Here is a 28000-nt window from a genome sequence, read left to right as displayed (position 1 = left end):
TGTATTTTTTGCTTTTGTACAATATCAAAATTAAAACCTACTTACAGTAGAACAAACATAGTCTTCTAAATGTTAGATTGTTTTACACATTTTCTGAAAATTACGATTGTACATGTATATTATAATTCTACCCCATTTATAACTGGGCGATGTTTTTTTTTTGTTTTTTGTTTAAACTTGGACAGTGCTATTATAACAGTTCCCGGTTATCTTTCTTTATTCAATCATTTTTTTTTATTAAGCATGCTCGCGATATTTTTAGTTTTATTCTATTTTTATTGCTTACAATGCTTAAGTAAGGCATTTCTAAAGATCAAACAGAATTTGTGATCAGATTTAGCGTTTTAAGCACGATACAGAAATCGCAATTCTTTGTTTTATAACATTAAAAACGATGAAATAAATTAAACCGAAATCATGATCATGTCCTTTTTAATATCAATATAATGCATGTTGGGCTTTATTTTCTCCAAGAATGTGTATTCAGGGTAATTTTCAGAAGTTAGGATTTATTTGTGATTAGATTTCATAGCGAACTAGGTTATCCTAGGAAATAAGGGAACACTAAGCAGGGTTGTTTATTGCTTTTATTACTTTATATTTACATTCTACTGTGTTTTTCCATTAAATTCCGTGATGTTTAAATGCCTCTAAATGCAACAAGTAGTCAAAGGTCAAATTGACGAGTTTTATTATGACGTCACAAACGTTGAACGCTGTAAACTGCAACGTCACAAGCGAAAATCAAAGTTCACGCTTATGGCTGTTACTGTGGCTCTTCCATTAATATTAACTTACCCTTAGGATAAGATAGGAATTTTAAGGTATGAATCACATTTGCAGACAAGGCAAGAAGTTAAAAAAAATGTAAATATAAGCATTAAATCATGATTTTTTGAAGTATACACTCTCATAACTGCAGCGGTGTGTGCATACAAATTTTCATAACGCGCTAACGCGCGTTACTCAATTTGTATGCACACACCGCTGCAGTTATGAGAGTGTATACTTCAAAAAATCATGATTCAATGCTATAATAGAAACATTACATGTATTCAGATTTTGTTAATTGTATCATATTATTGAAAACATCAGTCAGATTTTGTTAATTGTATTCTATGATAGAAACATTATTTCAGATTTTGTTAATTGTATTATACTATGGAAGCATTATTCAGATTTTGTTAATTAATCTATATTATGGAAACAATAATCGTAGTATATTTTTTTTTATGTTTTTTCCCTTCCTGCATAATTTTTATGTATTACACGACACAAATATTAATTTTAGTTTAAATATGAAAAAAAACTGTTTACTGTTTTATCCATAAGATTTATCAGATCCACAAAAGAAGTACGGGGAGCAGAGTGTGCCATTTATTGCTGCTTGTTTCAGTATATCAAGTGGAAACATCTCCAAACACATACTACAGGCACGTAGCATCGGGGGGGGGGGGGGGGGGGGGGCAGGGGGTAGCCTGCCCCCCCCCCTCCCCACTTTTTCTCGCAGCAACTATTTTTTTTTAAATTTACATATAAAAAGATGAATTATCATGAAGATGGCCCCTACCCTTTTGGGAGCATGTAAAAAATTGATGTGAAAATAAGGTAGTTAGGATTGAAATTGAAGTATTACATATATACTACGCCACCCCCACCCCCACACCCGCCACCACCACGGATTAGGATTTTGAAGATTTCCTTTTTTTTAATTTTGCTTGTCAAGATTTTTTGGATGAATCAGGCCTCAGGATCATGAAGCATTTTTAGACTTAAGTCTAAATTGCAATCTTTTATAAAATTATTAAATGTCATAATATTACCCTTAAACTTTGTAACTATCAACATAATATAAAGACACTTTCCAATTGCATTTCATTTTTTCGATGTTTTCAGTCGCAAGACAATAAGACAGTGTATAAAATTTGACTTAAGTCTAAGACTGCTTCATGATCTTGGGGCCTGGTCCCTCACTTTCAAAAACGATGCTACGTGCTTGTACTATGTAGCCTAAACAATCTTATGCAAATTTTATGTCATTTTTTTTCTTAGGTATTAAAGGCTTGTACTCCTTTTGTTTTTGTTATATATGCATGCCTCAGAGTTTCACCTTTCTCTTTGTAAAGTAATGAAGAACTGTCTTTTTGGAAAAGACGACAAATTGTTTGAAATAAAAGTAGTGTAAGGAAATTGTGTTTGCGCCTTATCTGTCGTTTAGATTAAACTGGTCTGGTTCTCCACATTCTAGCCACGGAATATTTATCATGATAATTTTATAACATAACTTTGTGAAATCTGATTGGTCAAGGCGAAGTCATTATTTTCTATGATGACCTCTGAAAGCTAATTTTGATTCGCACCAGCTGTCACGTTTTCACTTATGCTTAAAGCAATATGAGCTGCAAATTTTATGTTGAATTTTTTTAAAAAGAAAATGTTATTTTCTACTAAAATGACAAAAAATATCATGGTTTTTAAATTTCTATAAGCTCTGTTTGTGTAGGAAAAGCCATTAAGAAGTCTAAATCGGAGCAAAATTGAATTATTGCCGTCCTGTACAAAAATTGATCGACTATATATTCCTTGTAAGTGAAATTAATGGTTTTTACAAATCATATTTATTATAAAAGTTTAAGTTACAGGCAGACGTATCATTCTAGCAGGTTTTTGCAGCAAAATAAAATTTTAGAAAATACAGCTTTTATTGCTTTAAGTCAAATATGGCGTCGAAAGATACGATGTAGCAACTTCTAATCCTTGAAATGAATATATCTCTTGTTCATACTGTTTAAAATATAATTTGTAAAAACATATGAAAAAATTATATTTATAATTTCTTTTGTCATTGAGTTAAAACAAATAGGACTGTGATTCCCTATTCCGCCTAACTATTTGTTGTTATCGTGGAACCGCTTAAAATGTCCATTATACAGTTATATTATATAAAAAGTGCTTGTTTGGAAGGTTAACAGTTGAAATTGACACCCCGAGAATGTCTTCATCTTAGAGAAATTTTACTGCTTTTATATAGAAATGACGTGAATTCTACGGCGAACCGTACGCGCATAATTTACGCGCATGTTACAATTCGTTGTGTTATCCGTTGCCAAGTGTGTTGCTAACGCTGAGGGTAATAGAACGGAATACCAACTGCGTCTAAACCAATCAGATTTCAGTATTTAACATGAAAGAATAATAAATCAAATTGACACCAATATAACTTGAAAACAAAATATGAAAAAAGCCTGGCCTTTTAAGTTTTTGTAATAGGTGTTAATTTACCCGACAACCTTTTTGCCTTAAGATTTACGTTATAAAATTGACAACAAAATACTACGATAACAAGAAAGCAGATTTAAAAAATGTCTGATTTTCAGTATGTTTAGTCCTTTGATTAATTTAGACTTTGGTAAATCACATTCTTTTACGATTAACAATTGATAGCATTGGCAGCAATGTGTTTCCAAAAGAAAACATTTTGTGCTATATGTATCTTTTGCCCCGCCGTCAAAAATTTAATTTACTACCTATGTAAGGCGTCGATTATGATATGTAAAAATCTTCCGTTATTCTTGTGTACCTTATTTATAGTGTCACTAGCACACAAATCAACAACGTATATTTATAGAGACCGCTCTGCTTGTAATTAAATCAACACATGTATACATAACCTAAAATAGCAATGACAGGACTTATATAAACCTGTGTCACTGTGCTACCTCACCATCGACAGCCATTTTGTCAACATTGACATTTTACAAACTGTCTTTTTTTTCATTTGGAAAACAAAATCTAAGAAAAGATTTAATCCTAGACGTTAAGGGATTTTGGGAGGTCATGTGGTATATTGATATTTCCTGGTTAATGTTCAAAATAAGAGAATTATCGTTGGGCACACCTTTCCTTAACGCTTCAATTGCAAGCAAACGCTGTAAATTGAAAATGCATGTCAAAAATCAGAAATAATGAGAAAAAAAATCTTGTAAAAACATGTGATCAAATAAAGTAAGAATAAATTATGGAGTAAATAAGAAAAACAAATCTCTGGGTCAAAAATGAATATAATGTAAATTCCCTATATTACGCGAGTTCTTAATTCCGCGATCCCGCTGTTTTGTATAAAATCGCGAGAATATGAAATCGCGCAGAACCTTTTTCTATATATCTCTTATTGTTCTCAACTTTCAAAAAATAATGGCAAGATTTTAAAATCCGCGAAGGGTGTTTCTCGCGATTTAAAGCGGATATTAATTCCTCGCGTTTAATTAGGAAACTACAGTAAACATTTTTATGTCAGAGTTTAAGTATAACAAACATTCGATGATTTAATGTTCATTTTAAATCATCCTTTGGCATTTTTCTTTTATCATTCTGGGGTTGTTTGTCTTCAACCATTGTATTGTGGAAGACACCGTACAGTGGATTGTCTAATTGTTTAGATAAAAAATACCAAGATGGGTATATACACAGAGACTTGCTCCTGCTTCTTTCACAGGTGAGATAGTGACATTGGAAATAATTATAAAAAGAAAGCAACGCCTGATGTTAAAAAACATTATAAAAAAGGCATATAAAGTAAGAAAGACGGCATTTTATCATCTAGATGAAGCATTTTCTGAGAAAATCTGTAATCATTCATAAACTAAACATATTTGATATGACCTGATGTTCAAAGACATTAGGAGAACACATATCAAGTTAGACATGACAGCATTCCATTATCTAGATGAAACACTTTCTGAGAAACTTCTATAATCATGTATTAACTAATTATATGTGATTTGATTTGACCTTGACACCCAACATCTGTCGCCATATCTTTACAACATATATATCGTGCCAAGGTATCAGATTTTCTCTGAAATAGTTCCAATGAATTATCAATGAAAGTATGGAAATCGCTCCAAAGTTGTCAATATTCCATCAATTTATTTCAATATCTTCGAAGTCATTGAAAAAAAAATCTGATTGAAATGTACGAACGACAGGTGATCAATCTTGAGTGAACCAGGCGCTAACATCAGGTCATAAATTATTCAGACTTTTGATTCCAAAATGGTTATCAACAAGAAAATAAAGTCTCGAAAACCCCCAAAATAGCCTTTTGTTCGTGATCATCAAAATTCAGTTATAATTCTAGTGATTAAGCAAAAACACTCATTTTAACAAAAAAAGTGTTGGACAGCCAATGTTCTTAGAAGGAATTGAATAGCATGCCTTGTTCCTGTCATATCGATTCTCGTTATATGCGTTTGATTGAGGCCTCTGATTTACGACTTAGTTCTACGTATGAAAGAAATTTATGATTTGTATACGTTGTTAAATTTTCAAAACTTTGATTTATCTTTGAGTACTTGGTATTATTTCGTTTCATTTTGAACTTTTTGCTGAATAATGCCTTGAAGATGAATGATAATTCAAAGTACAATAGGGATCAAAGATATATTTGTACATGGATTTATTTGATTAAATCCGTCAGAGAAGGTTAAATGATATACAAATAAATTATATTATTATTAAAATTATTTGTTCTATCTAAATTCAGTCTAAACAGCGATTACTCATTCTGGAAGTCCAGTGTTGAAATGGGGTGAACGAAATTATTTAATCTTTTAGAGGGCACTTGATTGCTAGTTTAAATGACAAAGATTCACTTGAATTGTATGCTTTCATTTTTTTGCACAAGAACATTCTTTATAACTATTAATACTATTTTACGTTTTTTATAAATATATGACAGGCATTTAATAATTTTTTTCTGTCTGGCCTTGATATTTTTTTTTTTTTGACATTACAATTTCTTATTTTAAATTAGAATCAATTCAATTTTTTATTTCCGTTAACTTGCATATTCTTAGTCACTCCATTTCATAATTATCGAAACCAAATTCAGCTACATCGCCCTGGATGATAATTTTATTCTTTGAAACTTAAAACTTGCTATTGAAATGTCTTGAAATTCTCGTAGACTCTTTTTATTTGAATTTGAGCTTCAAAATTTAAAGTCAAATCTAAAATGTAAAAAAAGTTTGGTAACTTTAAAACAAGTTAAAACATACAAATATGAAATCAACCAGCATAATTTCCAAAATCAAAATAAATATAAAGTATGACATATTAGATATGTACATTAATTTTGGCAAATATGAAAAAAAAAAAATGTTCGCCACTGGTGACCTGTGTCAAAATGAGGCTAGGGGGTTAACCAATTTTCCATCAGCTATTCACTATCATTAGTGAAATAAAGAATTCCTAACACTTTAATTTATTTTTGGAATAATTTCCTTTATCTTTATATGATTTAATTTTGGCTACACCTGACGTTATGTTGGAATTTTGTACAATATTACGTCATCTTAAAGGTCAAATTGCCGTTTTTTATCTACAATGAAGAGTAAAAAAATTAAATTATAAGCAATGAATTCAATATTTATCAGTTTTATACGATATAAAATGGTTTGGGGCAATTTACCCTTTTTTATAAATTGCTTAGCGGTTTATAAAGCGTACAATGCACCAAACCATTTTATATCGTATTGAACAAATAAATATTGAATTCATTCCTTAAATGAAAATATAAACTTTTAATATCAAAGATTAAAATTAAATTATCTTAATTTGAAGAAGAGAGAATCATTTGGTCTAAAAATGATCTCGCATATCCAGCTTTTTTAAGACATGTCTGTATTATGGAAACAAATTTTAAAAAAAACTTCGGAAAGAATACTTTTTTAAAGGTATTAAATTCATCAATGAAATAGGGCGTCCCCTTTTTACTTCTAACCGCACTAACCACACTTTGGAGGACTTGTCAGCGCTTTCTAAATTGCCATCGACACATTCCATTTTTTTTTCTGAACAGTCTTTTGTACCTGTGTTTTATATTCGTGAGATAATTGTGTTTAATCCTGAATATTGCAAAGTTGTCAATAAATATACAATTATATAAATGGACTATGGGTCTTTGTATTTTTTTTTTTTAAATTCCACGTTGATTAACTCGATTATATATTATTGTGATTGTGTTGAATTTTCATTTTTGCAGATTTGTCAAAAAGAAAAAGAAAAACAAGGTACCATTGTACTAAGGGATTTAGATCGCGTATTAATTTCAGGGTGTTCTTTTTTGATGATATTTTTCAATTTGATCCCAATCCTTATAATATTTCTTTTACTTCCTAATTTGCGGAAAACTTAGTTTAGCGAGAAAGGATAAAACAGTATTGATGGTAAAGTACGTTTTCCTCAGAAAAATGATACTATTAGCAACATCTTAATGAGATTAGAATTGTTTAATAAAAGAAATGTTAAATTGGACTATAAATTGTATTTTTGATAGATAGATAGATAGATAGATAGATAGATAGATAGATAGATAGATAGATAGATAGATAGATAGATAGATAGATAGATAGATAGATAGATAGATAGATATTTTTTTTGTGCACTAGATTAAAGAATCCATAACTAAAAATATTTTGGAAATTAAAAAGACAATCAACTTTACTTTACTGAGAGAGAGAGATAGAGAAAGAGAGAGAGAAAATCAGTCACACGTGGTGACAGAGAGTATTAGCACGTGCTCGTCCCATCAAAACAGTAGTAAGATATTTACACACATCTAAATCACCCTCCTTTTATCTTTATTGTCAGTACCAAGTTAATTATTCCATGAAAAATACCACCTTCTGAGGGAGAGTGTCACTTCTCGGAGATTTATAGCTATGGCACCTTTCGAAGACTGAAAGGAAGAAACGTTTCTTCTTCTCGCAATAACTGGCAGCAAGCAGGAAACCTACACCTCATAAAATCAACTTTCACCATTGAAATTAACGCGCGTTTTCCTGCTTTGACCGTATTTAGTGCTGTAATTAACACGATTTTCAGATTGTTAGGAGATAGAGGTGGCAGTCCCCAAACACACAGAAATATACTATGATCATGACCCGCGTGGCGTTTTTAGATGAATTAAGGCGTAGTTATATATTTATATTTAGTTTTAACATGCTTCTGTCGATCTATCCAGAAAGCACTTAAGACAAGAGTACAATGCTGTGACGCGCTTCTAGACGTCATCGATGAGCCGTTCCACGACGTTTCACGTATCAAGAAACGTCATGTTAACATTTTGTTTTATACCTCTTTTTATAAAGATATAACATGTACTTTTTTAAGTCATGAAATTTTGATTATCTCTGTCTCCTTTTAAAGAAAACAAATGGAGGTTTGTACATGTGTGTGTCGTCATTTTATGTGTTTATGTTGTATACTTGATTCTCCTTTGCTGAATGAATGTTGCCCAACAAAATAAGTTCATGACATTTTAAATTTGAAGTTTTTCTCCCTGGAGATATTTTCAAATAATCTTGACAAATTTACTATTCTTCGTAAAAATGATAAAATGAAACTACGTTTTAAACATCAAATAAAATGTTAGAAAAATAATATATGAAACTGTGTGATGAAAATCACATTTTCGTATTTTTGTAACATCCAAAAGTAACAATAAAAAAAAAGAATAATTACTTTTTCAATGTGTTTTGCGTATATTTTATAAACATTCTGTGCTGGTGTAATTTTTTTAAATAAGTTTCATCACATTTTTATCTATGCTTTGAATTGTTTATAGGTATATACCAGTACTTTATAAACAATCGTTCAATCCTTTCATCACTCACCTAAAGCTAGCAGTATCTCCATTATCATTTTTGTGCTGATTTTTGCCTTTGCTAATATTGCCACCATCAATTACCAGCAAAAATGTGATGATGGCCATAATTTCTTTAAGTATTACTTTTTCAACTGATGATAATTAAAATATTTCATGTCTAGAAACCCGTACAGTATGAATGCGTGCACTTAGAAATACCATCTGCAAATATTCGTCCTTGAATTGCACTAAGCACTCTGCATGTCAATTGCTAGTAATCTATGAGGATTCCTTCTCTGCGTAAGACTCCTGAATTTAGTTGATAGATTTACAATTGATTTACATTTATATTATCAAGTCATATGTTCTTTGAATGTTGCAACTGACATAATACTCTTGATTATGGAAAATTCTTTCACAAACGGCACGATGTTAATAGCGTTGAATCCAATCCAAGTTAATTGATAATTCGCCACATGCTACAGCAGTAATTGTTTGGTCTGACATTGTCTTTGACTTTCATTTAATGCATGAAGACCCTGACACTAACCCAATTCTAAAGACAGACAGTTGCTGCAGATCAACAGGTGCATGGTGTATAACAAAAACATTTTCTTTTGTTCCAGAAAAAAACAAATGAAAAATGGCGTGCAAATTCATAACATCTTTACCTTGTAACATTTCAGGGAAAAAATAAATAGGTTATGTACTAATTATGAAGTAACGGACGCAAAGTATTAGATTGGACCAACCTGTCGTTTGTAAAATGCTTGTCTTATTGGGGTCCTGGCAATGTCAAGTTTTTCTTATTTTGAAAGGGGTTTTCAGTGCAACAGTCTTATTATTGCATAACTGTCCATTCTTCGTAAAATGGTTATGTATTTATAGTTTGTCAGTTATAAAAGAAAAGCTCAACATTCAGAAATGAAATTAAGGAAACGTTTTCTACAAATTACATTTTTGCTTTCATGTGTACTGCACGGTTCCTTTCAAGTTTAATAAGAATTTTAAAAACAAACTTTAATCAAAATTTTGCATGACAAAAATAAGTTCATACAAACTAGACGTTGAAGAATGGGGGCACGAACATAATATCATTAAATATCAACACATAATTGTGAGTACGTTCGTACGGACGTAGGTTCCTAAGCAAGGGTAACCCACGAAAGCCACGAACAATGATGTTTCCACAGAATATGATATTTCTGGCCATAAACTAACATTAAGTACGGAAAGAATCCAACTACTTTAGCTTCATAAAATGATTATTTTCTTATACAGTAGCAATCAGACCAAGCCTAACAGAAAGTAAACCCCAACTAAACCATGGGTTTACTTTCTAGGTTTACTCTGGGTTAACTAGAGTGAACCCAGCGTAAACCCAAAGTAAACCCAGAGTGGATACAGAGAGTAAACCCCGATCAGAAATATACCCTGAAAGCAGACGCTACATGTGTATTCGGAATATACAAGGGACAGGAATTACAGGCAGTGGAATGATAAGATAACATACAGGTCTGCTTCACACTTCAGTGCGTATAGTTAACTCCAAAAGCAATTTTCGAGTAAACCAAAAGTAAACCCCGAGTAAACCCAATGTAAACCCCGAGTGGACCCAAATTTTCAAAAAGTAAACCCAGAGTAAGCCCAAAGTAAACCCCAAGTAAACCCAAAGTTAACCCTGAGTGGACCCAAATTTTCAAAAAGTAAACCCAAAGTAAACCCAGAAAGTAAACCCAGAGTAAACCCAAAGTAAACCCATAGTGGACCCAAATTTTTATAAATGTAAACCAGGAAGTAAACCCGAGGTTTACGTGGGGTTTACGTGGGGTGTTAAGTTGGGTCTGATAGGTACTGTATCTCTATATAGAGCTCCTCTTAGCAAGGCCAAAAGTTAACCACGGCCATCCAAGATTTGTAAGAAGTGACTGCTTTAGTGAGAATGGTGATGTAAAGATTTACCCTTTCATGGTTTTGAAATAGTAAAACCTCTAAGCTAGCTAATTTCTCAAACTTGTTTTGTCAGATTGATCACAAATCAATGAAATTTTGCATGCTTCATTTGTCAATTGAATACTGTACTTTGTTCAATTGTCAAATGAAAACTAAAAACTAGACTGATACACTTAAAACTAATCAGACCGAATCTAGGTGAATCCTGCTGACTGTCTTTTGTGCAATTCGTCTTTCAAGACTTCAAAATCATGCCTCATTAAAATATTGCAAATAAAGATAAATTGTTTTAGAAGAGCTAATAATGGGAATGATGAATTACAATAAACAGAGTCTGCCAAGCAAATTCGCGCTTTGTAAAAACATTCGCTCGTAATACTAGTATGAATGTTAACTTCACTGATACTTCCCAAACAGATATGAGTTGTACTAAATTTATAATTAATTCTCAGCTCATGATATGCACGTTTTATTCTACGGTTAAAAAAAAAGCCAGAACACGTTGCAAAATAGGTGGATATAAAAAATTTAAACCGTTTGAATAAAAAATGGTCGTTATCAAATTCCATATATTTAACAAAAAATGTATATATTGTTAAATAACAATGCAAAAATCAATAACAAGTTTTTCAATCAATAAGAATTTATTAAATATAATAAATAGAAAATATAAATAACAAAACAGTGAATGAAGAACAACAACATGATATGGTCATATAACAAACTATTTACAATCCTATGATGACAGTGAACAATTGGGTCAGGCTCCAAACTATGGACATACTGTAAAAAAAAAAACTCAAAATATTAATTTAAGGTGAAAGGTGTGTTAAATTGTCAGGTATAAAAAGGTACATACACAAGAATAATTTTTTTAAAAGTATATGTTAACTAAATTTTCAAATAAAAATACGAGAGGTTTAGTAGTCAGCAGAGAAGAAAAAGAAAAAAAAATGATTTGTTGTTACGATTGTTTAGATAATATTATACATTTAAGAATACAAGCGATACTGCAATGCATTAGGTAGCGGTTTTAACAAAACAGAAATTATGTTTCAACTTACTCTCTACGTCCGGTTTTATAAGATTTTCAAACTTGGAGCTATCTTCACACAGTTCTGAGTTGATGCCGGCGTCCATCGTCCGAACTTCCTGTTCGCTCGGACTGTCGTCACGTGATAACACAAAACTCCCGCACTTTCCCCGCGACTTACTAGGGACACACATGTCAATATAGGCTAGACCCTCGTCTATCTTTATAACCTCAATGTCAGCCCTGGAAACAGCTAGAAATGGAAACGAAGTAAATGGTTAATTCTATTAATTGCATTGTTCTGATAACATTTCAACCATTACTTAGATTGTGTTAATTGTTGTTGTTAATAAATAATGAGATTCATTGTCTTAAGTAATGCACAGTTGATAAGGATTACATTTCAAATGATTAAAAAAATTTGATGGAATTTGTTATTCAGAACTAATGCGAATCTTCTATATTGGTATGCTTTAAACCTGGTAGCGATGCTATTTATTACAACCAAAGTTATATATCGTACTGTACTCATTTAATTGATGACCTTGGATTAATGCATGTTTTTAATATCTCGTTGACGAATCAAGATCAAATAAAGTTGTGCATTTAATAACCCTCTTCAAAAGTAAGCACTCTTAACCTGAGAAATAAATTAGTGATAGAGGTTTACCTGTGTTCGACCTCCAGAGAAATTCACCATTATTAGCGCCCGGAGTGAGAGTTGCCGTCTTGTTGAAGCATGGTCTGTAAACTCCCTCAATTGTCAGTCTGAAAAAAGATCATGTCTTCTTAAAACGTGTTTTGGATGAACGATCAGCAACAAATATGTTTGGTTATAACATCGTATTATTAGCGTGCATGGGAGCAAAATAATGATAGTATGTCCAATAGAACTACATTGTGTCGTTTGATAGCAGAAATTAAAGGGAATTCCATTTAGCATGTTTCTTACACTAATAATAATATATGAAAATAGATGAAATATATTTTGTTCTGTACATAAAGCTTTAAGTTTGATTAAGATTTATGTAATAAGTGTTTATCTGAAAGAGAAAGGGAATAATTAAACTTTGATTAAAAACTTTTTTGGCAAAGCGTGCAATTAGAAAAAAATGCCTAATAATGAGTATCTGTGTTCACCTTCCTGTCTGTCTAATGTTGAGTGTATTTCCGGTTCCTTTCGTCACGTGCCATGCGTACTTATCAACAGAAATCTTCTTTGCGCCTGTAGGTTTTCTTTTAAGCATATACCAGTCACCTAGAAACTGAAAAAGGAGTATAATGTTCATATTAGTTAATACATCGTTTGTTTAAATGAAACTAAGAATAGAGGAGTATAATATGTCATAAATTTTGATGTATGCTATTCATCGACCAATGCCAATAAAGCTATGATCAATAAACGTTTGTGTTTTCTTCTTTTTTTAACAGAAATGTACTTAAAGTGTAAAATATGAAAAATATTAAAATAACTCAAAATGGCATCACTAAGCAAGGTACTTAAAGGTAACAGTATCGACTATTTTTATTTTAAAATCTGAAGAATCATATAAAAAGACTATACGGTATTTTAGACACGATACTTTGACATAAAAACGCATACTTACACAAGACACAAGTGAATACCATGTTAAACATTTCGACAAGATTGCCAGAGAAATGTCAGATTTTGTGACAAAGACATTCATGAGATAGAGAAAAAAGGCATTAACGCTTCTGTAGTGTAGAAAGCCACACACACACAGAAAAAGGGTACAATAATTCAATTAGACTTGGAGTAAATGAGGCAAAGACAAATCTTATGTCAGCAGGAGATATCCGAAGATTGTTTAACATCTTTATTACGCAGGGTTGGTGCAGTGGGTCACATCACAACCAATTATATTCATAGAGGCATTTCTTACTCAATAAATTAACAACACAGTTTATCATCCAAATTAGTGGCAACGAATTTAATTTGGATGGCTAAAAATAAAAGGGTAAAATGAAGAAAAAAACTACTTTAAACGAATGTCTCTGCCTTTTCTTGCATTAAAATTTAGTTAATCGTGATATGTGTTGCAGGTTATATTTCACCAGTTAAATAATTTCAAAAGTAATGTTAGTGTAACGTTGTGCAAATCTAAAATACTAATAAGATTCTCTACAAGAAAAAAAATTATTGCAAAATCATCCTAAACACAGAGTGCAAAATTTAATAACGACAAAAAATATTTAAAATGTTTGTCTAAGAAGCAGGTTATTCAGAATGGTGGTAGCTACATATTACAATGAACTACACTGTTTTGTCAGTCTGGAACACATTTAATAAGGTGAAGCGGCATCAGATGTTATTATTAAAACACGCCGTAATTCATTAACAGTAGTGGTTCTCTTTTAATTTCAGACTGCACAAAATACAAGTTCAGTTTGATGAAAGCAATCCTTCAAGGTGTCTCGCAATGCAGTTAAAATTATCAACAATAAATTAATGCAAAGTTATGAATACCTTTGCAAACTGTTTTAAATAGCAAACTTAAAATATATATCAAGCTATATAACACCCTTTTTCCTGGTGCCATGAAAGGTAATAGCAAATGTTGTAAAAAAAAATATCGTATTAGTGTAACAGGTGGTGACAACATTTAAAACTGGAAAAACCATGTCATATAAATTTAGAGTCGGTGTAAGCTGCAGGTTAGAACCTTCTATAAATTTAGGTTGTAGTGGTCTTGCTAAATGTCAACTATGTTTGTATGTGAATCTTATTAGCACTGTTAGATCCCCTCTCCGCCTGGTATTGTAAATTCTTAATTTTGCATTTTACATATCTTATTTAAGGAAAAAGTTTCATTAGAATTGCAAGTGATGCTGCAATCCATATGTACGTTGGAAACCAATATAACTTTTCAAACATTAAAAAAAAAAGATATAAAACAAAATTTAACTTACCTTATTAACTGCAAAGTCTGAGTCAATGGTTACTGAGCATGATCTTTTGTGTATGGACAAAGAATTAACTCCCACAATACTCGCAAAGAACACCACAATAGCAGCATACATGTTGGATTTAAGTTCAAGTACCTTCAAGATTACTATGCTGTTGAGATGGTGGCTTCTCTTTATATTGTATTCGTGGCGTGGGGGGTTGTCTCTTCAATACAGGAGATTTAAAATCCCACCAATGTGTTGGGGCGTCTCAAAAACTAGGAATTGTCTTTTTGGGAACAGGGTTTGATTTATTCACATAAAATATGCATGTCACTCACTTATTACCTAATGCTGTGATGACACGCCTACTCCTAATTTGATTTTCCTGATGAATTTGATTTGATTTAGATTTTCTTTTGGTTTCATGTGTATTAATCTGTTTCTATATACGTACTAAATGACACATATTTTATTTAATGTGTTGATATTTCAATATTGTATTACATGCACGGTGTTATATTTATAATCCAGTTTGTAAACGTTGCAACGAATATTATTTTTTAGAATATGGTGTTTCAGCGGAAAATGCAAATGAAAGCACACTAGGAATAAAGTACGAAACAAAATGTATGTACAATACCGTTGAATAAACGTTGCTATTCTTTGAACCAATGTACATCTTAGAGGAAAGCAATATTATCTTGATGCACTGTCAACCGATTGGGAAAATATCCCATATAATATAACAAAATATATCACATTTTTATAACTATATTACGACACTTAAAGTGAAAAAATCCTTTGTTAAAATTTGTTTCTACGAAAATAACGAAACATTTAAGCATTGTTGCACTCACGTTGTCCCTGGAATTTCTTAAAGGACAAGCAGATATACACATGCAGTATTGTTTACTATAAATAGCGAAGCATTTCACCGAAATAAGAAGTTGTTGTAAGTGTTTTCCCCTCTTTTGAGAAAGACTGACTGTTTAACAAGGCCTGCATCCGTTGTGTTACATAGTGTTTTGTGAATTGATTTCAGAAATTGTGAGATTCAGTGTAGTCAAATTAAGTTAGGAGACACCTCACAAATAGACCGCCTTACAAACTCGTTTGGTAACGTGAAAGAAATTGAAAAGTTCGTCAAAGTCCTTCAAACTAATTTATGACTTAGTTTGATTACATTTGCGGAAAAGTTGTTAAAAATATATACAGTGTACAAGAAATTTCTACTTCAAAGGTGAAAAGTCAATTTGGGAAAGATTTGACTTTCACGTATTGGCTTTGCGTCGGAAAAGAAATTGCTAAGTTGTTAAAATCTTTCAAGTTGAAATTTTATTACATAGTGGTTATAAAGATAGATTGCTTCACACGGAACTAAAAAGAAACCAATGATTTGTTTTATAACAAGATTTTAGTTAATAAGTTTTAGGAAACTTGTTTTTACCATATATTAAAGATAATTAATCATACTAAGCAACATTAATTTACTATATTTATCATGAAATTTAATATTTTCAGTAAGGTATTAAATTTTGTTCAAAGATAAAAAATGTTCACTATATTTTACATGATTTAACTAAATTAACTGATTATTGAACAATTGAACAAAAAAATATCGAATTTAAAATACATGTATTTGTAAAACAAGTCTGCATTGTAATACGTGTGTGGTAGGGTGAGTCGTGAAATAGAAAAGATATGAAACAAATTTTTAAGCAAATAGATTTAAAGAAAACAATAAAATCATAATTACCAGAGCACTCGGTACATTGTGACAATAAAGCTTTCTTTATAGGCACAACGAGTGGGAGAAAAATGGTAAAATAGATATCCCTATCGAGGGTTTGGAGGATTATCTGTCTTACAATTACTGCCATTGTTTTTAACTAGTCAGTGTTATTCACATAAATAAAATCCTCTTTCCTCCTTAGTCAGAGAGAATTTTATTTTCCTTGAATCAAAATACCTAGACTTTGTTTTCTTGCGGCTTTTCTACCAGATTGAATGGTTACAAAATGATGTGACATTTTGTTTAAAAGGGTTAAGGCGGTTACCCCGAACAATACTGGGCCTATTGAACGGAAGCCTACGATTTTTATGTTTACTATCAACTTGCTTGTACGTATGCATTTGTGGGATAACGAGGGAGGTATTATGAATGATCATCTTTCATACATCTGGATCGTTCATCATATTGTGGGATATAATTTAGGAAACATTATTTACTAAAATACCTATCCATTAGCGATGATTATATAAAATTTTCAAAATGATCCAATGCATGTGCATATAACTTTTGTGGGTGAATTATATATTAAAGGTCATGCTATATTATTAGATTGCCATTCTATTTAAAAGCTACGGAAATGAATTGCAATTTTCATTCATTCGAGTTTTTTGCAGAAATGTATTTCTTATTTCAAGCAGTTGTGGGGACAGAACAACGTCAAATTGACTTAAAGATGAAACTTTAATAACCCTCTACAAGTTCGTAGAAAAAGTTTATTTTAAATCTTAAACAGTTACAAATTAACGTCTGCATGAGCGCGTAGAGTTTAAATTTGCCTGAAATATATTTTCTGCTTGTTTTTTGACAATTTAATGGCTTCCCAAAATAAACTGTTTACGATACGGCATTTGTGAATGGATGACTCATTGCTAGTAGCAATGACGATCAGAGGTAGCAAATGGGCGACTTTGTTTTGAAACGTTGTCATCACTGTAACCAAATACACGTAGTTGCCAATGTTTGCAAGCCAGCGAAAGTCGCTGTCAAAATGTAAAAAATTAAAGAAACCAGATTTTTACAAAACTATTTACAGGATATTGCCGATATACTAGACCTGAGGGCTATAACCGTTAACATTGAAAGTTACTTAGTTTGTGTGAATTCTGGTAAAACGCACTTGAATTAATATCCAAATTAAAATTTGATATGTCGACTGTATTATTTTATCAAAACGTAATTTTGTTATATCAAAACTAGAAAAAAAATATCAATGTTGCTAAGTTTGAAATAAAGTTGCTTTTACAAAAGACAGCCATCCAGTCACCGTGCTTGTAATAGAGAGACGGTTCCATCCTTTAACTCATTCTTATGTTTTTGTTTGCTTTGATTACATCTTGATACCAGTAGTTTAGTAATTCGCATAATCAGTATTCATCAACGCTTTGACCAGTCATTTGCTCATTGAATACCATAAAACAGGGGTAGATGTTTCATTAGTTTGAAATCATGTGCTTTGAACATATCTTATTTTAAAGATGGTACATAAAGGATAGGGCACATGTTCTGCAAACTTAAAACACCCTCCCCTGAGAAATTTCGACACAAAATTTACACTATTACGAAAAAATGACAATATCAAAGGTCAAAATTAAAATACCAACATTGAAGTTACACCAAAGTAGATATACATTGAAAAAAGAAACAGAAAATTATAACAAGTTTTTATATCCAATCTCATACATGTTGAAACCGTCCAGATACATTTTTGGAGGGTAATTGCTTTTATAGAATATATTTATAAGTTGTTATACCACAACTAATCTGCATTTAAAAATGGAGGAATAAAATACAAAATAAATTTTGTAAATTTTAAGTGAAAAATAATCCCATTTAGTGAGTGGGAGACAAGAATAAAGTAATATATTCTGTTTCATAAAATATCAAAATACACTAATGAATATTTGACATTAAAAAGGCAAATCTAAAAACATTATGGTTTTTTTTTTCGAGCAAAAAAGTATCAATGATTACAAGCAGCAAAGCATGCTAACATTATAAAAATAAGAACTTCAATGGTTTTTAACCGATAATACAGACCGAAAAACGGGGATCGAATGCAAGTTCAAATTCTAATTAGATTACAAAGTTTCGTACTTGAATTTCTCTTTACGTTGTTAAAAATGTCTTGATTTGTTGATGCATGATATACGTGTCCTAAATTAAGGATCTTCTGTTTATAATAACTTTTAATCACAAACGGCGAAGTGTTTGGTCAGCGTACTAACGTAACATCACTTTTTTGGTGAATTTTTAGAAAAACATTCGAAAAATACGATAAAATAGAATTAATGAAGTTTTTTGAAATACTGCACGTTAATTTGGGAATTCCCCACCTATCATTACTAACACAGTTGATACTTATATAGGTCTAGGTTGTCTTTGACTAATTAAGATGATGAATAAATCAAGGTTAATTGTCTACAGACATCTAATTACGTGACTGACGATAAAAAGTGAACGCCTTTCATTGTTTTAACGATACATTGAGTGACAGCAACAGGACCCTGTGTTTGACAACAAGAACTAGTTCAGTTAATATCTGGGTCAAGCTCATTTTCTCAGTCACATGCAAAAAAGCACGATATTCTAATTTGTAAAACAAGAAAAATGTAATAATTTTTTTTCAGAAAACACAGTTGTTTATTGGTGTTTTCTTGAAAATAATATATTTTTTATTGAACCTATTTCCATGAAAATTTTCTTTAAACTTTAAAATTAAATCACCCTTTATTTTTTTTAATACTCGAAAATCGTGATCGTAATAACTGAACTGAAACCATCTAAAGATTTTTATGTATTTCGGTAATATAGTAAATACATGAGATATTGATTAATAGCTATATATCTTTATATATTTTTGTATTTGTTTAAGAAACATATTATGATTTTTTAAGTAACAATTTTAAAATATTGATATTATAAGCTCATGTATTTATTTTTAGATTATTTCTCTTGTAGCTTTTTTTTCGCCATTTTTTTATGTTTTAGGTACTGCATCAAGCTAAATTCATTTTTTTTTCGTTTGTTTTCGATTTTTTGTTGTTAATTTTTTTTGTTTTTTTTTTAGGGGGGGGGGGGCGGGGTGTTAGTTGTTTTTGTTATTTAATGAAATGAAAAACAGTGTTATGTCTTATTTTATTTTACTTAATACACCAGTTCCTGTCTTGTTCATATAATTTCTTTAATCCACATATAATTTAATTTATTCAATTAAATAAAAAACACGTAAAAAAGTGTTTTTTCGTGCTAGTAATTAAGCTTTCTATCTTAAATTGTATGTCCGTATAAAATGTAAGCAAATGAATATATCTGAATTTTTAATCCTATCAATTTTGAAAAAAAAATACAAATATATTTTAGAAAATGTTAAGCAACTGTCACTTTTGGCTTCGTGTAAAATAAGTTGAAATTCATATTGGCATAAAAGAGAAAATCATAATTTAGGTGTTCTTTAAAGTAAAAAGTGAACACCTACGGTCTCCCAACAAAATGCCAAACAATTATTTCACATTTTAAAAAAAGCTGATACACTAGAACTCATTATTTAAGCAACGAGGCGTCAGCGCATGCACTTTAAAGCATGGGATCTGGATTGACGACCGCGCGACTCTTATCATACCCAAGTCATTGTATGTCAATGAAAAAAAGAAATTGTTATATGTCTTGAACTGTTTCCTTTTTCATGTTTTATTTCCTTTCCTCGTGCACATGTTTTCAAGTGACGAAAACGCTAATATAATGTTTATATTAATGAATTACGGATATGCACTTTTTCGTAAAAAATAAAGCATAGACCTGTTTATGCAAATATAAAACTAGATATTGAACAGTTATGATACAGGAAATTATTTATGGGAATTAACATCAAACAGTTCTGTTCTCATTTAAGAGTTAATTGAATAGATGACAGGTAACTGGGATCGATTAAGAACGTTATAAGAAGTATCCAATCCAAAGGTTCGATTTATTGAATATTCTTCCTTGTGCAGAACGGAAGGAATTCATATTCTTCAATTTGTTCTTTCTTTAGTATAGATAGAACTCGATGAATATACGTAATTTCATTTCACAGTCAGTGTATTTGTCAAATCAAAAATCGGTTGTCTGATTGTTGACCAAAATCATTTATAGTTTTTAGTTTCAAATTTCTTATTGTTTTAAAGTCTGTGTTTGCTCTGTTCCTGTTTTGTATTTTCCTTCGGACTTTGATTTTGATATTTATTATTATTTATCACCACATGCAATATTTTAAAGACTAAAGAATCATTTCTAATTCTAATAACCTTCAAGTACTTTAATCATCTTAAAATCGTTTTGCCATATTCAATGAATATATTTTTTATACAATTTCAAATTAATGAATTTTAGAACCAGGCGACAAAAAGCGACAACACTAAAAAAAAGTTATACTTAAGATAATTTTCATACTTTATTGCAAATTAAAAGACATGCTAATATATGATATAAATCATAGAAAAACACACACACACAGAACTGTCTCTTAAAGGTGTTCTTCCTATATGATATACATGTAAGCTATAAACAAATCAACACACTATATTGTCGGTTAGTCTGCATCTGCATAACAGTGCAATCGTTAGGCAATGTGGTTGTCTTCTGTGTGCCTTCAACTTTTAAAACTTGATAAGTTAACATTGACGTTAACCCCCCTTCCCCTTCCTAAGGGTCTAGAGGGGGTTTTTTCTTTACAAAAAACATTTGCCCCAAAGAAATAAAATTATTTTACAACATTCAGTTAAAAACTATCAATACTGAAATAGAATTTTATATGGTGTGTGAAACGTTAGTTTGAAAGATATTAAATGATCCTAAGTTCCCTTTATAAGAAGGAACATCACTCAACCGTTACGATCTGTTTGCGGTCTGTCGTTCTAATTTCGGTTGGGAGTTTGTATTCACAGGTAGCATTTATGAAGTTTACGCTTTGGTTTCACGTCTAGATAATTGTATAAGGCATTGTTCATTCAAGAAATTCGAAATTGCTATCTCACTACGGGAATAATTCTAAATGACTACGGTTTCTTCAGAAGACAAATGTCTGTCTGACATTTGAGATCATGTCTTTGTGGGATTTTTCGACAGAAATATATTTCAGGACACGGTCTTTATTCAAAACTAATGACTACGTACTTTTCTGTGTTTTTTTATAACAATCGATAAAAAGATTGATTATTTATCCGTTCAACTTGTGGCACTTTTTAAATACATGGCTGATTCTACATTGATAAATCAGCTGGGGGACTACTTACGTTGTTGTAACAATAATATAATGTATTGTATCATTGCCGATATTAGTTTGGTAATATCAACATATTAAAAAAGTTTTGACATATTTTTTTTTACTAGTATTCAAATTCGTATATTTATGGTTGTTTCTTTATTTGGTGTTTGTTATGAATGTATCAAACATGGTATCAAACATATCAAACAAGAATGTATCTGTATGTTTGTTCAGAATGTATCATAATAGCTTTCTTTTTTGAAAAGTTACACGTGAATTATTCCTACTTAATTGTCATATCAATTGGTCGTAAGGTATTTTCTTTAGATTGGAACTACATTTATGTACTCCTGCTTTGCTGCGTTTTTTATTCCTCAATGATGTTGTGATGTTGTGATGCCTTTTTCTACTTCTCTAAAAAAGTATAAAGAGCTCTTGGAATCTCTATCTGTTGACTCAAAGCCAGGGCTACATAAAAATCCTTTTGGTCACTTTTTAATCTATGTTAATCCTCCTGACTTTTTTTTCATGAGGCGTATTCCAAAATATTAATATTTGGTAAACTGTTTTATTTTTTTTTTTTGCACTTCTATTCATGCTAAATATTTTCCCCATATGTCTAATTTATTGAAATGTGATGATAACAAAAAGTGCTCAAAATCAAAAGTCCAAAGGACAAATTCATAACCAAAGCAGAGCAAACACGGACCTCTAAAAAACTCAGAGATATTAACAGGTGCAATTGAGGATTAAGTACCATCTGCTGACCAGTAACATCCACTGTGTGATTAACAACTATCTAGTATATGCATAATGCTCAGGACAAAATTCAGTGCAAAAACATCAAGATTGAGTTTACTCCATATTACTCAATTACAGGTTATTTAACGTATGCATCTCATGAATTACTTTCGATCTATCAATTCAACTCTTGAAATTGATCAACTCAGTCACTTTAACATGAACATTGTTGAGTATTCTTTAATTTTTTCTGAATTTGACAAGTGCTCCTAATTCACCTATTCTTTTAGTGGTTTATTCGTATTCAAATCCCACGAGTTGGTTGTGGTTATAATTCCAGTTTGCAGTTAATTTACATGGTTTATTTTATGGTTTCGCCTACAAAAACCATAATTTTGAATGATTAACCTTATTTGAATTTTCGGCTTTAAGGTTTTTTTTATAATCACTACAAGGCATTTTAAATCGGTTTATTGTCTTTCAAAGTTTTGAGTCTTAAATAATCAAATTTCCGCTTTCTCTGATCAAATTTTAAATACTGTCAAACATTCAAGAAAAAGACTTTAAGAAACATATTAAAATAATTATGTTGGCGGCATTAATAGTACTAAATAATAAAACTGCCGACAGAAGAATCGCATTTCTTTACAAAAAAGGAACATTTTGATTACTCGCTTTTATTTAGAACTGTCGATTTGAACTGATTTGCCATTTCAGAGTAGAGCCGGTCATTCAGTGCGTTTTGCGGTTGTTGTAAATAAAAGGCATTGAAGTAAAATACCACAAACAAATACTGGGCAATAAAATCAATATGGTACCGAATTTTTGACGGCCTAACAAAAACCGGCGTGTCTGGAATGTTAGAAGAATTCATCATTTATAAAAATACTTCTGTCGCTATCGTGCCGTCTGTACGTGTTTATATATTGTTTTGTACGGCGGTATGAAATGCAAGCTATATGTTTGGTATTTAAGAAACAGATTTTTTTAATAGAGACATTTTGTGTATGGTGGTTATGATAGGTGAACTGCCAGGACTTAGAAACATATTCCATCACAAGTAATACAGTCTGTCATTGATTGCATCGTGTTTGTCTGTAGTGTCTTTCATCTACCGTCCACTATAATCACTAGATGTACTCCAACACTCATTGTTAAATGTTTTCAATATTTTCTTTGCACTTTTGTCTCTCTACTTTTGCAATATTCCTTTCTCATTATTCTTTTTTAAAGGTTTCGTTTTAGTGCAGCCCTGGTAATCACTGATAAAAAAAAATATTTTTTCCGTTTAAATGTGAAACTTATAAATTAACTTATATTTCTATGTTCAAGTAGATCTGAATACCTATTCCCATACAGCACATGGTATGGAATTAGATGTTTAATTTTTTTCAAAATTGATCTAGTGCAACAAGGAACATTTATACAAAAATATAGTCAAGCAGTTTATACAAGTACAATTTAAGTATGTATACCTTTACCTATATCGGTAGAAATCGTGTTAACTAAATAACACAGAATATGTCTTCCGTGGGCATTTTTGATTGTAGATTTTATTAACGTTTACCTTGAAATACATCTAAAAACAAGAATTCATTCTGATTTTGATAAATTGGATCTTATTTATTGTAAAATATTGTCACTTCATTCACGTTAGTAGTGTAAATAGTATGTGATGATTTTCCTTTTAACTTTGAAAATGCAAGTTTGTTTAATACTAGTATACGCTTATGTACAAGATGATTGGAACCTATTTTATAAGATTGATATAATTTAACACGTCATTTAATAGTGCAAGATACATTTCTAAAAATCCTGCGATTTCTATACACCTAAAGCAAAAAAAAAAAAAAAAAAAAAAAAAAACTTTAAAAGAAAATATTTCTCCAATAATGATCTCAACTAGTTGTATATTGAAACTGTAGCCTTTTTTTTTCTTTAATTGAATATAAATACTTTTCGTGCTATGTGTTTAAAATACATGTATATATGAAGTGGAATTCCAAGAAGAAAATGTCCACATGCCATCATATATATTCAAACATCTCTCTATACACGTTTTGACGTGCTTTTGTGTGCTGTCACACAAACGGGGAATATTAGTACAGAAATCAAATATCTATCCAACATACGTACTCTCTGGCCTCATTAATCTCCGGTGTTAATAAGACCTCTGATAAGTATAATGTGTTAATCACTGCATGTATATTGAGTTTTTAAATATACGAATACAAATGTGTAAATCACGTAAAGGTATTATTGGTTTATATTTAACAGTTCATTTTAAAGTGAAAAAGTATGTTTATTAAAGATAAATTAAAAAATATATATTGAAAATAAATATCGATCAGATTATGCCTTTTATTTTTATTTATTTCCTTTCTTTGTTTCTTTTCTTTTTTGTAGTATGTCTTATTAAGTCATTTTGTGTTCAACTTAGTCATGTATTCTGCTATTATTAAACTGCAATTATGCATTAAAACTGGTAACGTACTGCAGCAGTCGGTAACTTACTACACATAAAATAAATAAATACAATCTGACTTTTTCTTTTACTTTTATACCACATATTTGACAAGGACAATTTTGATGCACTTTAGTTTAAAGATGATCTTCAAAAAATTCTCAAGTTAAGGACCATGTTTCTTGTATGCAAATCAATTGCAGCAATATTTAAAATCCACTCAAATTTATATTAAAAAATATGCCTACAATTTACCTAACATTTTCTTTATAAAATAACAATACCTTCTACCATGATTGGTATTGTGCTCTTATCTGATAAATTTGCATTTATGTTTTTATCTGCATTCTCGTTTTCAGTCTTATATCCCCCCCTCCTGCAACCAGACGTGGATACTGTTATTATCCTTTAAGAAGAGAATAAGATGTCGCTTTGTTTTTGCATGTCATGTGATAATCGAAATTGCTGTTTAACAGGTCTGTTCTGGCAATGTTGGGAAAATTGGTTGAGGTTAGTTATTTGTTTCCAGACTATTTATGGCAAGATAGTCACCATATCATTTTTTTATTATACTTCTTGATAGTAGATGTTTACATTAGTATGCAATATTCCCGATACACGTATTATCATCTCTACTAGTAGTTTTATGACTGTATAAGTCAAATGAAGATCACTTTGACTTGAATTTGTATTTCGTTTTATGGATTTTTGAGATGGTTCACAGTTTGTTATTGTCATTTTTTCATATGGTTTTTCGAAAGGCAGTTTTATCCGGAGTTACTTCCCTTTAGCGGTCATGTTATGACTATGAGTCAAACTGCCTGGATTATTTCATTATTCTACCAATTTCTTCTTACATCACTGGGAATTTTAACGAATTAATAAAGCACAGTTTATGACATACCGGGGTATATACATGTTTGTTTCAGTTTCCTTTACTTTGTATTTGCTATGCTGTTCTGATTTCCCCCTTTATATTTCTACCAAACATGTTTGAAAATGATTTCACAAAGTGCAAAAATTCTCTACCTAGTTCCGCAAGATGGCTGTCAAGGGAAATAATTCTTAGGGAATAAAAACTATCCATACTACTTTGTAAATCGAAATACACTTTCTTATTATGATTTCTTGCTCAAACAAGAACGCGTCAACTTTTACATTTTTTATGTTTTGATTTCAGTATTTTATTTTATTGACAAGGATATTCCATTTTGATTTCATTGCAATCCATAAAATTTGAGTGACAATTCGATTGTAAATTGATTTGATTCCATGTTGCGATATCTCTAAGAGGAATGTCTATGTTATGTAAAAAAAACAGACTGAAAAAACTGCAAGTCTTATAAATAATGACGATATTAAAATGGCCCGTGACAATTAATACAAATCTCGTTTTATTTTGACATAAACACAAATTTGATCGTTTATCTGTCAAATTTGACGGAAACGTATCAGAAATAATATGTCGTTTATACGTTTATTTCTATCAAAACAGAAACAAAAATGTTTTAACCGAAAAAAGCGATTTGATAGGTATTTTGGTTAATCGAACGGCGGAAAGAGAAGGGGGGGGGGGGTAGTTGACGACGACATTTACAGCCAACTAGCATTTAGAATGCACCGACCACGGAACACTTAGTCTTGCTGTTCGTGTTAAATCTTGGTGCAACAAAAGTACATACTGAAAGGATAATGTATAAGTACAAAGGCTTTATTATTTTGTAAAACACGAACAAAGAATTTTGGAAATTTGCACTTTTCTATTTGAAATTGCAAATCAACTGCATTAATCCTTAATAAAGTGTGCAAATAGAAATTTTAAACATTATGAATAGAACAATTTTAACAAGACCTTGGACTTACGGTAAGACATAGCCAGGCACGTAGCATCCACTTTTTCTCACAGCAACTAATTTTTTAAAAAAATTACATATAAAAAATTGAATTATCATGGAGTTCGCCCCCCACTTTTTTTTGAGGATGTAATTTGGATTTTGAAGATTTTGGGAAAGTCTGATTATACCTTTTTTTTTTTCTTTTTTTTTTTGCTTGTCAAGATTTTTTGGATGAGTCTGCCCACCCCCCCCCCCCCCACCCCCACTTTCAAAAATGATGCTACGTGTCTGGTAGCTATCTATTTCTTGCATAAAGACCAGTTTAAAATGACGCTAGATTCAAGCGAAATATGCAGCAATTTCCTAGTCCTAGCTTAAAGGCCAGACAAACCTTGTTGATTTCAAAGAGCCACGGCTAACTGACCAACAATGAAATAGACAGGCCTTCATCACAGTGATATTTGAGACAACTAACCAAGGTGCAAGCTCTTGCTGAAATGGTTCTGAATTGACATGGATGGATGGAGAGATGGATAGAGGGATGGACGGAGGGATGGGTGGATAGATAAAATATGGACAATCCAGTCGGTAGTTGAAATACGACATATCCAAAATTTTTAGCTTTAAATTAATTATTTTAGATCTTATTTTCATAGTGAATTGTTCTTAACTAGTATATGATTTGTCCTTCCAGCTCTTTGTAAAATTGTTTTATGATACTCATTTGAAATTGCAGATAAGTATCCCCTATTTTTGATTTGATGAAACAAATAGAGACTACATATGATTAAAGTATCATGTCCATTCTAATGTATTTACAAAAGATTATATTTTACTCGAATAAATGTTGGTCAAGTACTAATGACATCTGACATATCATCTGGCATGGAAATCACACCGCCATACACAACCCTCTTTTCATGAACATTGAAATAAATGTACATGTAGTGCTATCTATAACCTCTTGAAATCGGAACTTACCTTCATCACATCAAGAGATACACTTACACTTCAAACGGATCTTTCACGGTTTGAATTTGTATAAGTTTACTACAGCTAGTAAGTAATAATATAAGGTGAGTTTTTTCGAGATCTTGGGAAAATGCCCCAGAAGGTGCAGTTGCTTTCAGTGGAAATACCTGTCATGCTTTCTGGGGATTTTACAAGGACAGCCTCTACGGCAACTTGGTTTTGAGGCCAGAAACCCTATTAGTTAAAAACAAATAACGATGTTGCCTAGATGGTTAGGTAGTGTCTGTTATAGGCCAGTTTTTTTGTGTGCATTATTTGATAAATGTGACATTTATTTTAGAAAATCAGGTCACGGTGTTGACAGCACTGCATGATCTTAGATGGAATCATTGAGATACAACGGTATCA

At 31.1% G+C, this 28000-nt stretch overlaps 1 protein-coding gene across 1 annotated transcript; it reads right to left on the bottom strand.

The window, feature by feature from the left end:
* Positions 1-11228: 11228 nt before the first annotated feature.
* Positions 11229-14788, bottom strand: LOC105324737 (uncharacterized). Its single transcript, XM_011423899.4, has 5 exons — positions 14568-14788; positions 12777-12901; positions 12307-12404; positions 11668-11889; positions 11229-11386 (listed from the first exon to the last, which is right to left on the bottom strand). The coding sequence occupies exons 1-5, from the start codon at positions 14676-14678 to the stop codon at positions 11376-11378; spliced, it is 567 nt and encodes a 188-aa protein (XP_011422201.2). The 5' UTR covers positions 14679-14788; the 3' UTR covers positions 11229-11375.
* Positions 14789-28000: the final 13212 nt, after the last annotated feature.

This window comes from Magallana gigas, chromosome 1, assembly GCF_963853765.1.
Source record: "Magallana gigas chromosome 1, xbMagGiga1.1, whole genome shotgun sequence".
NCBI classification, from domain to species: domain Eukaryota; kingdom Metazoa; phylum Mollusca; class Bivalvia; order Ostreida; family Ostreidae; genus Magallana; species Magallana gigas.
This window is presented reverse-complemented; position numbering and strand designations above follow the sequence as displayed.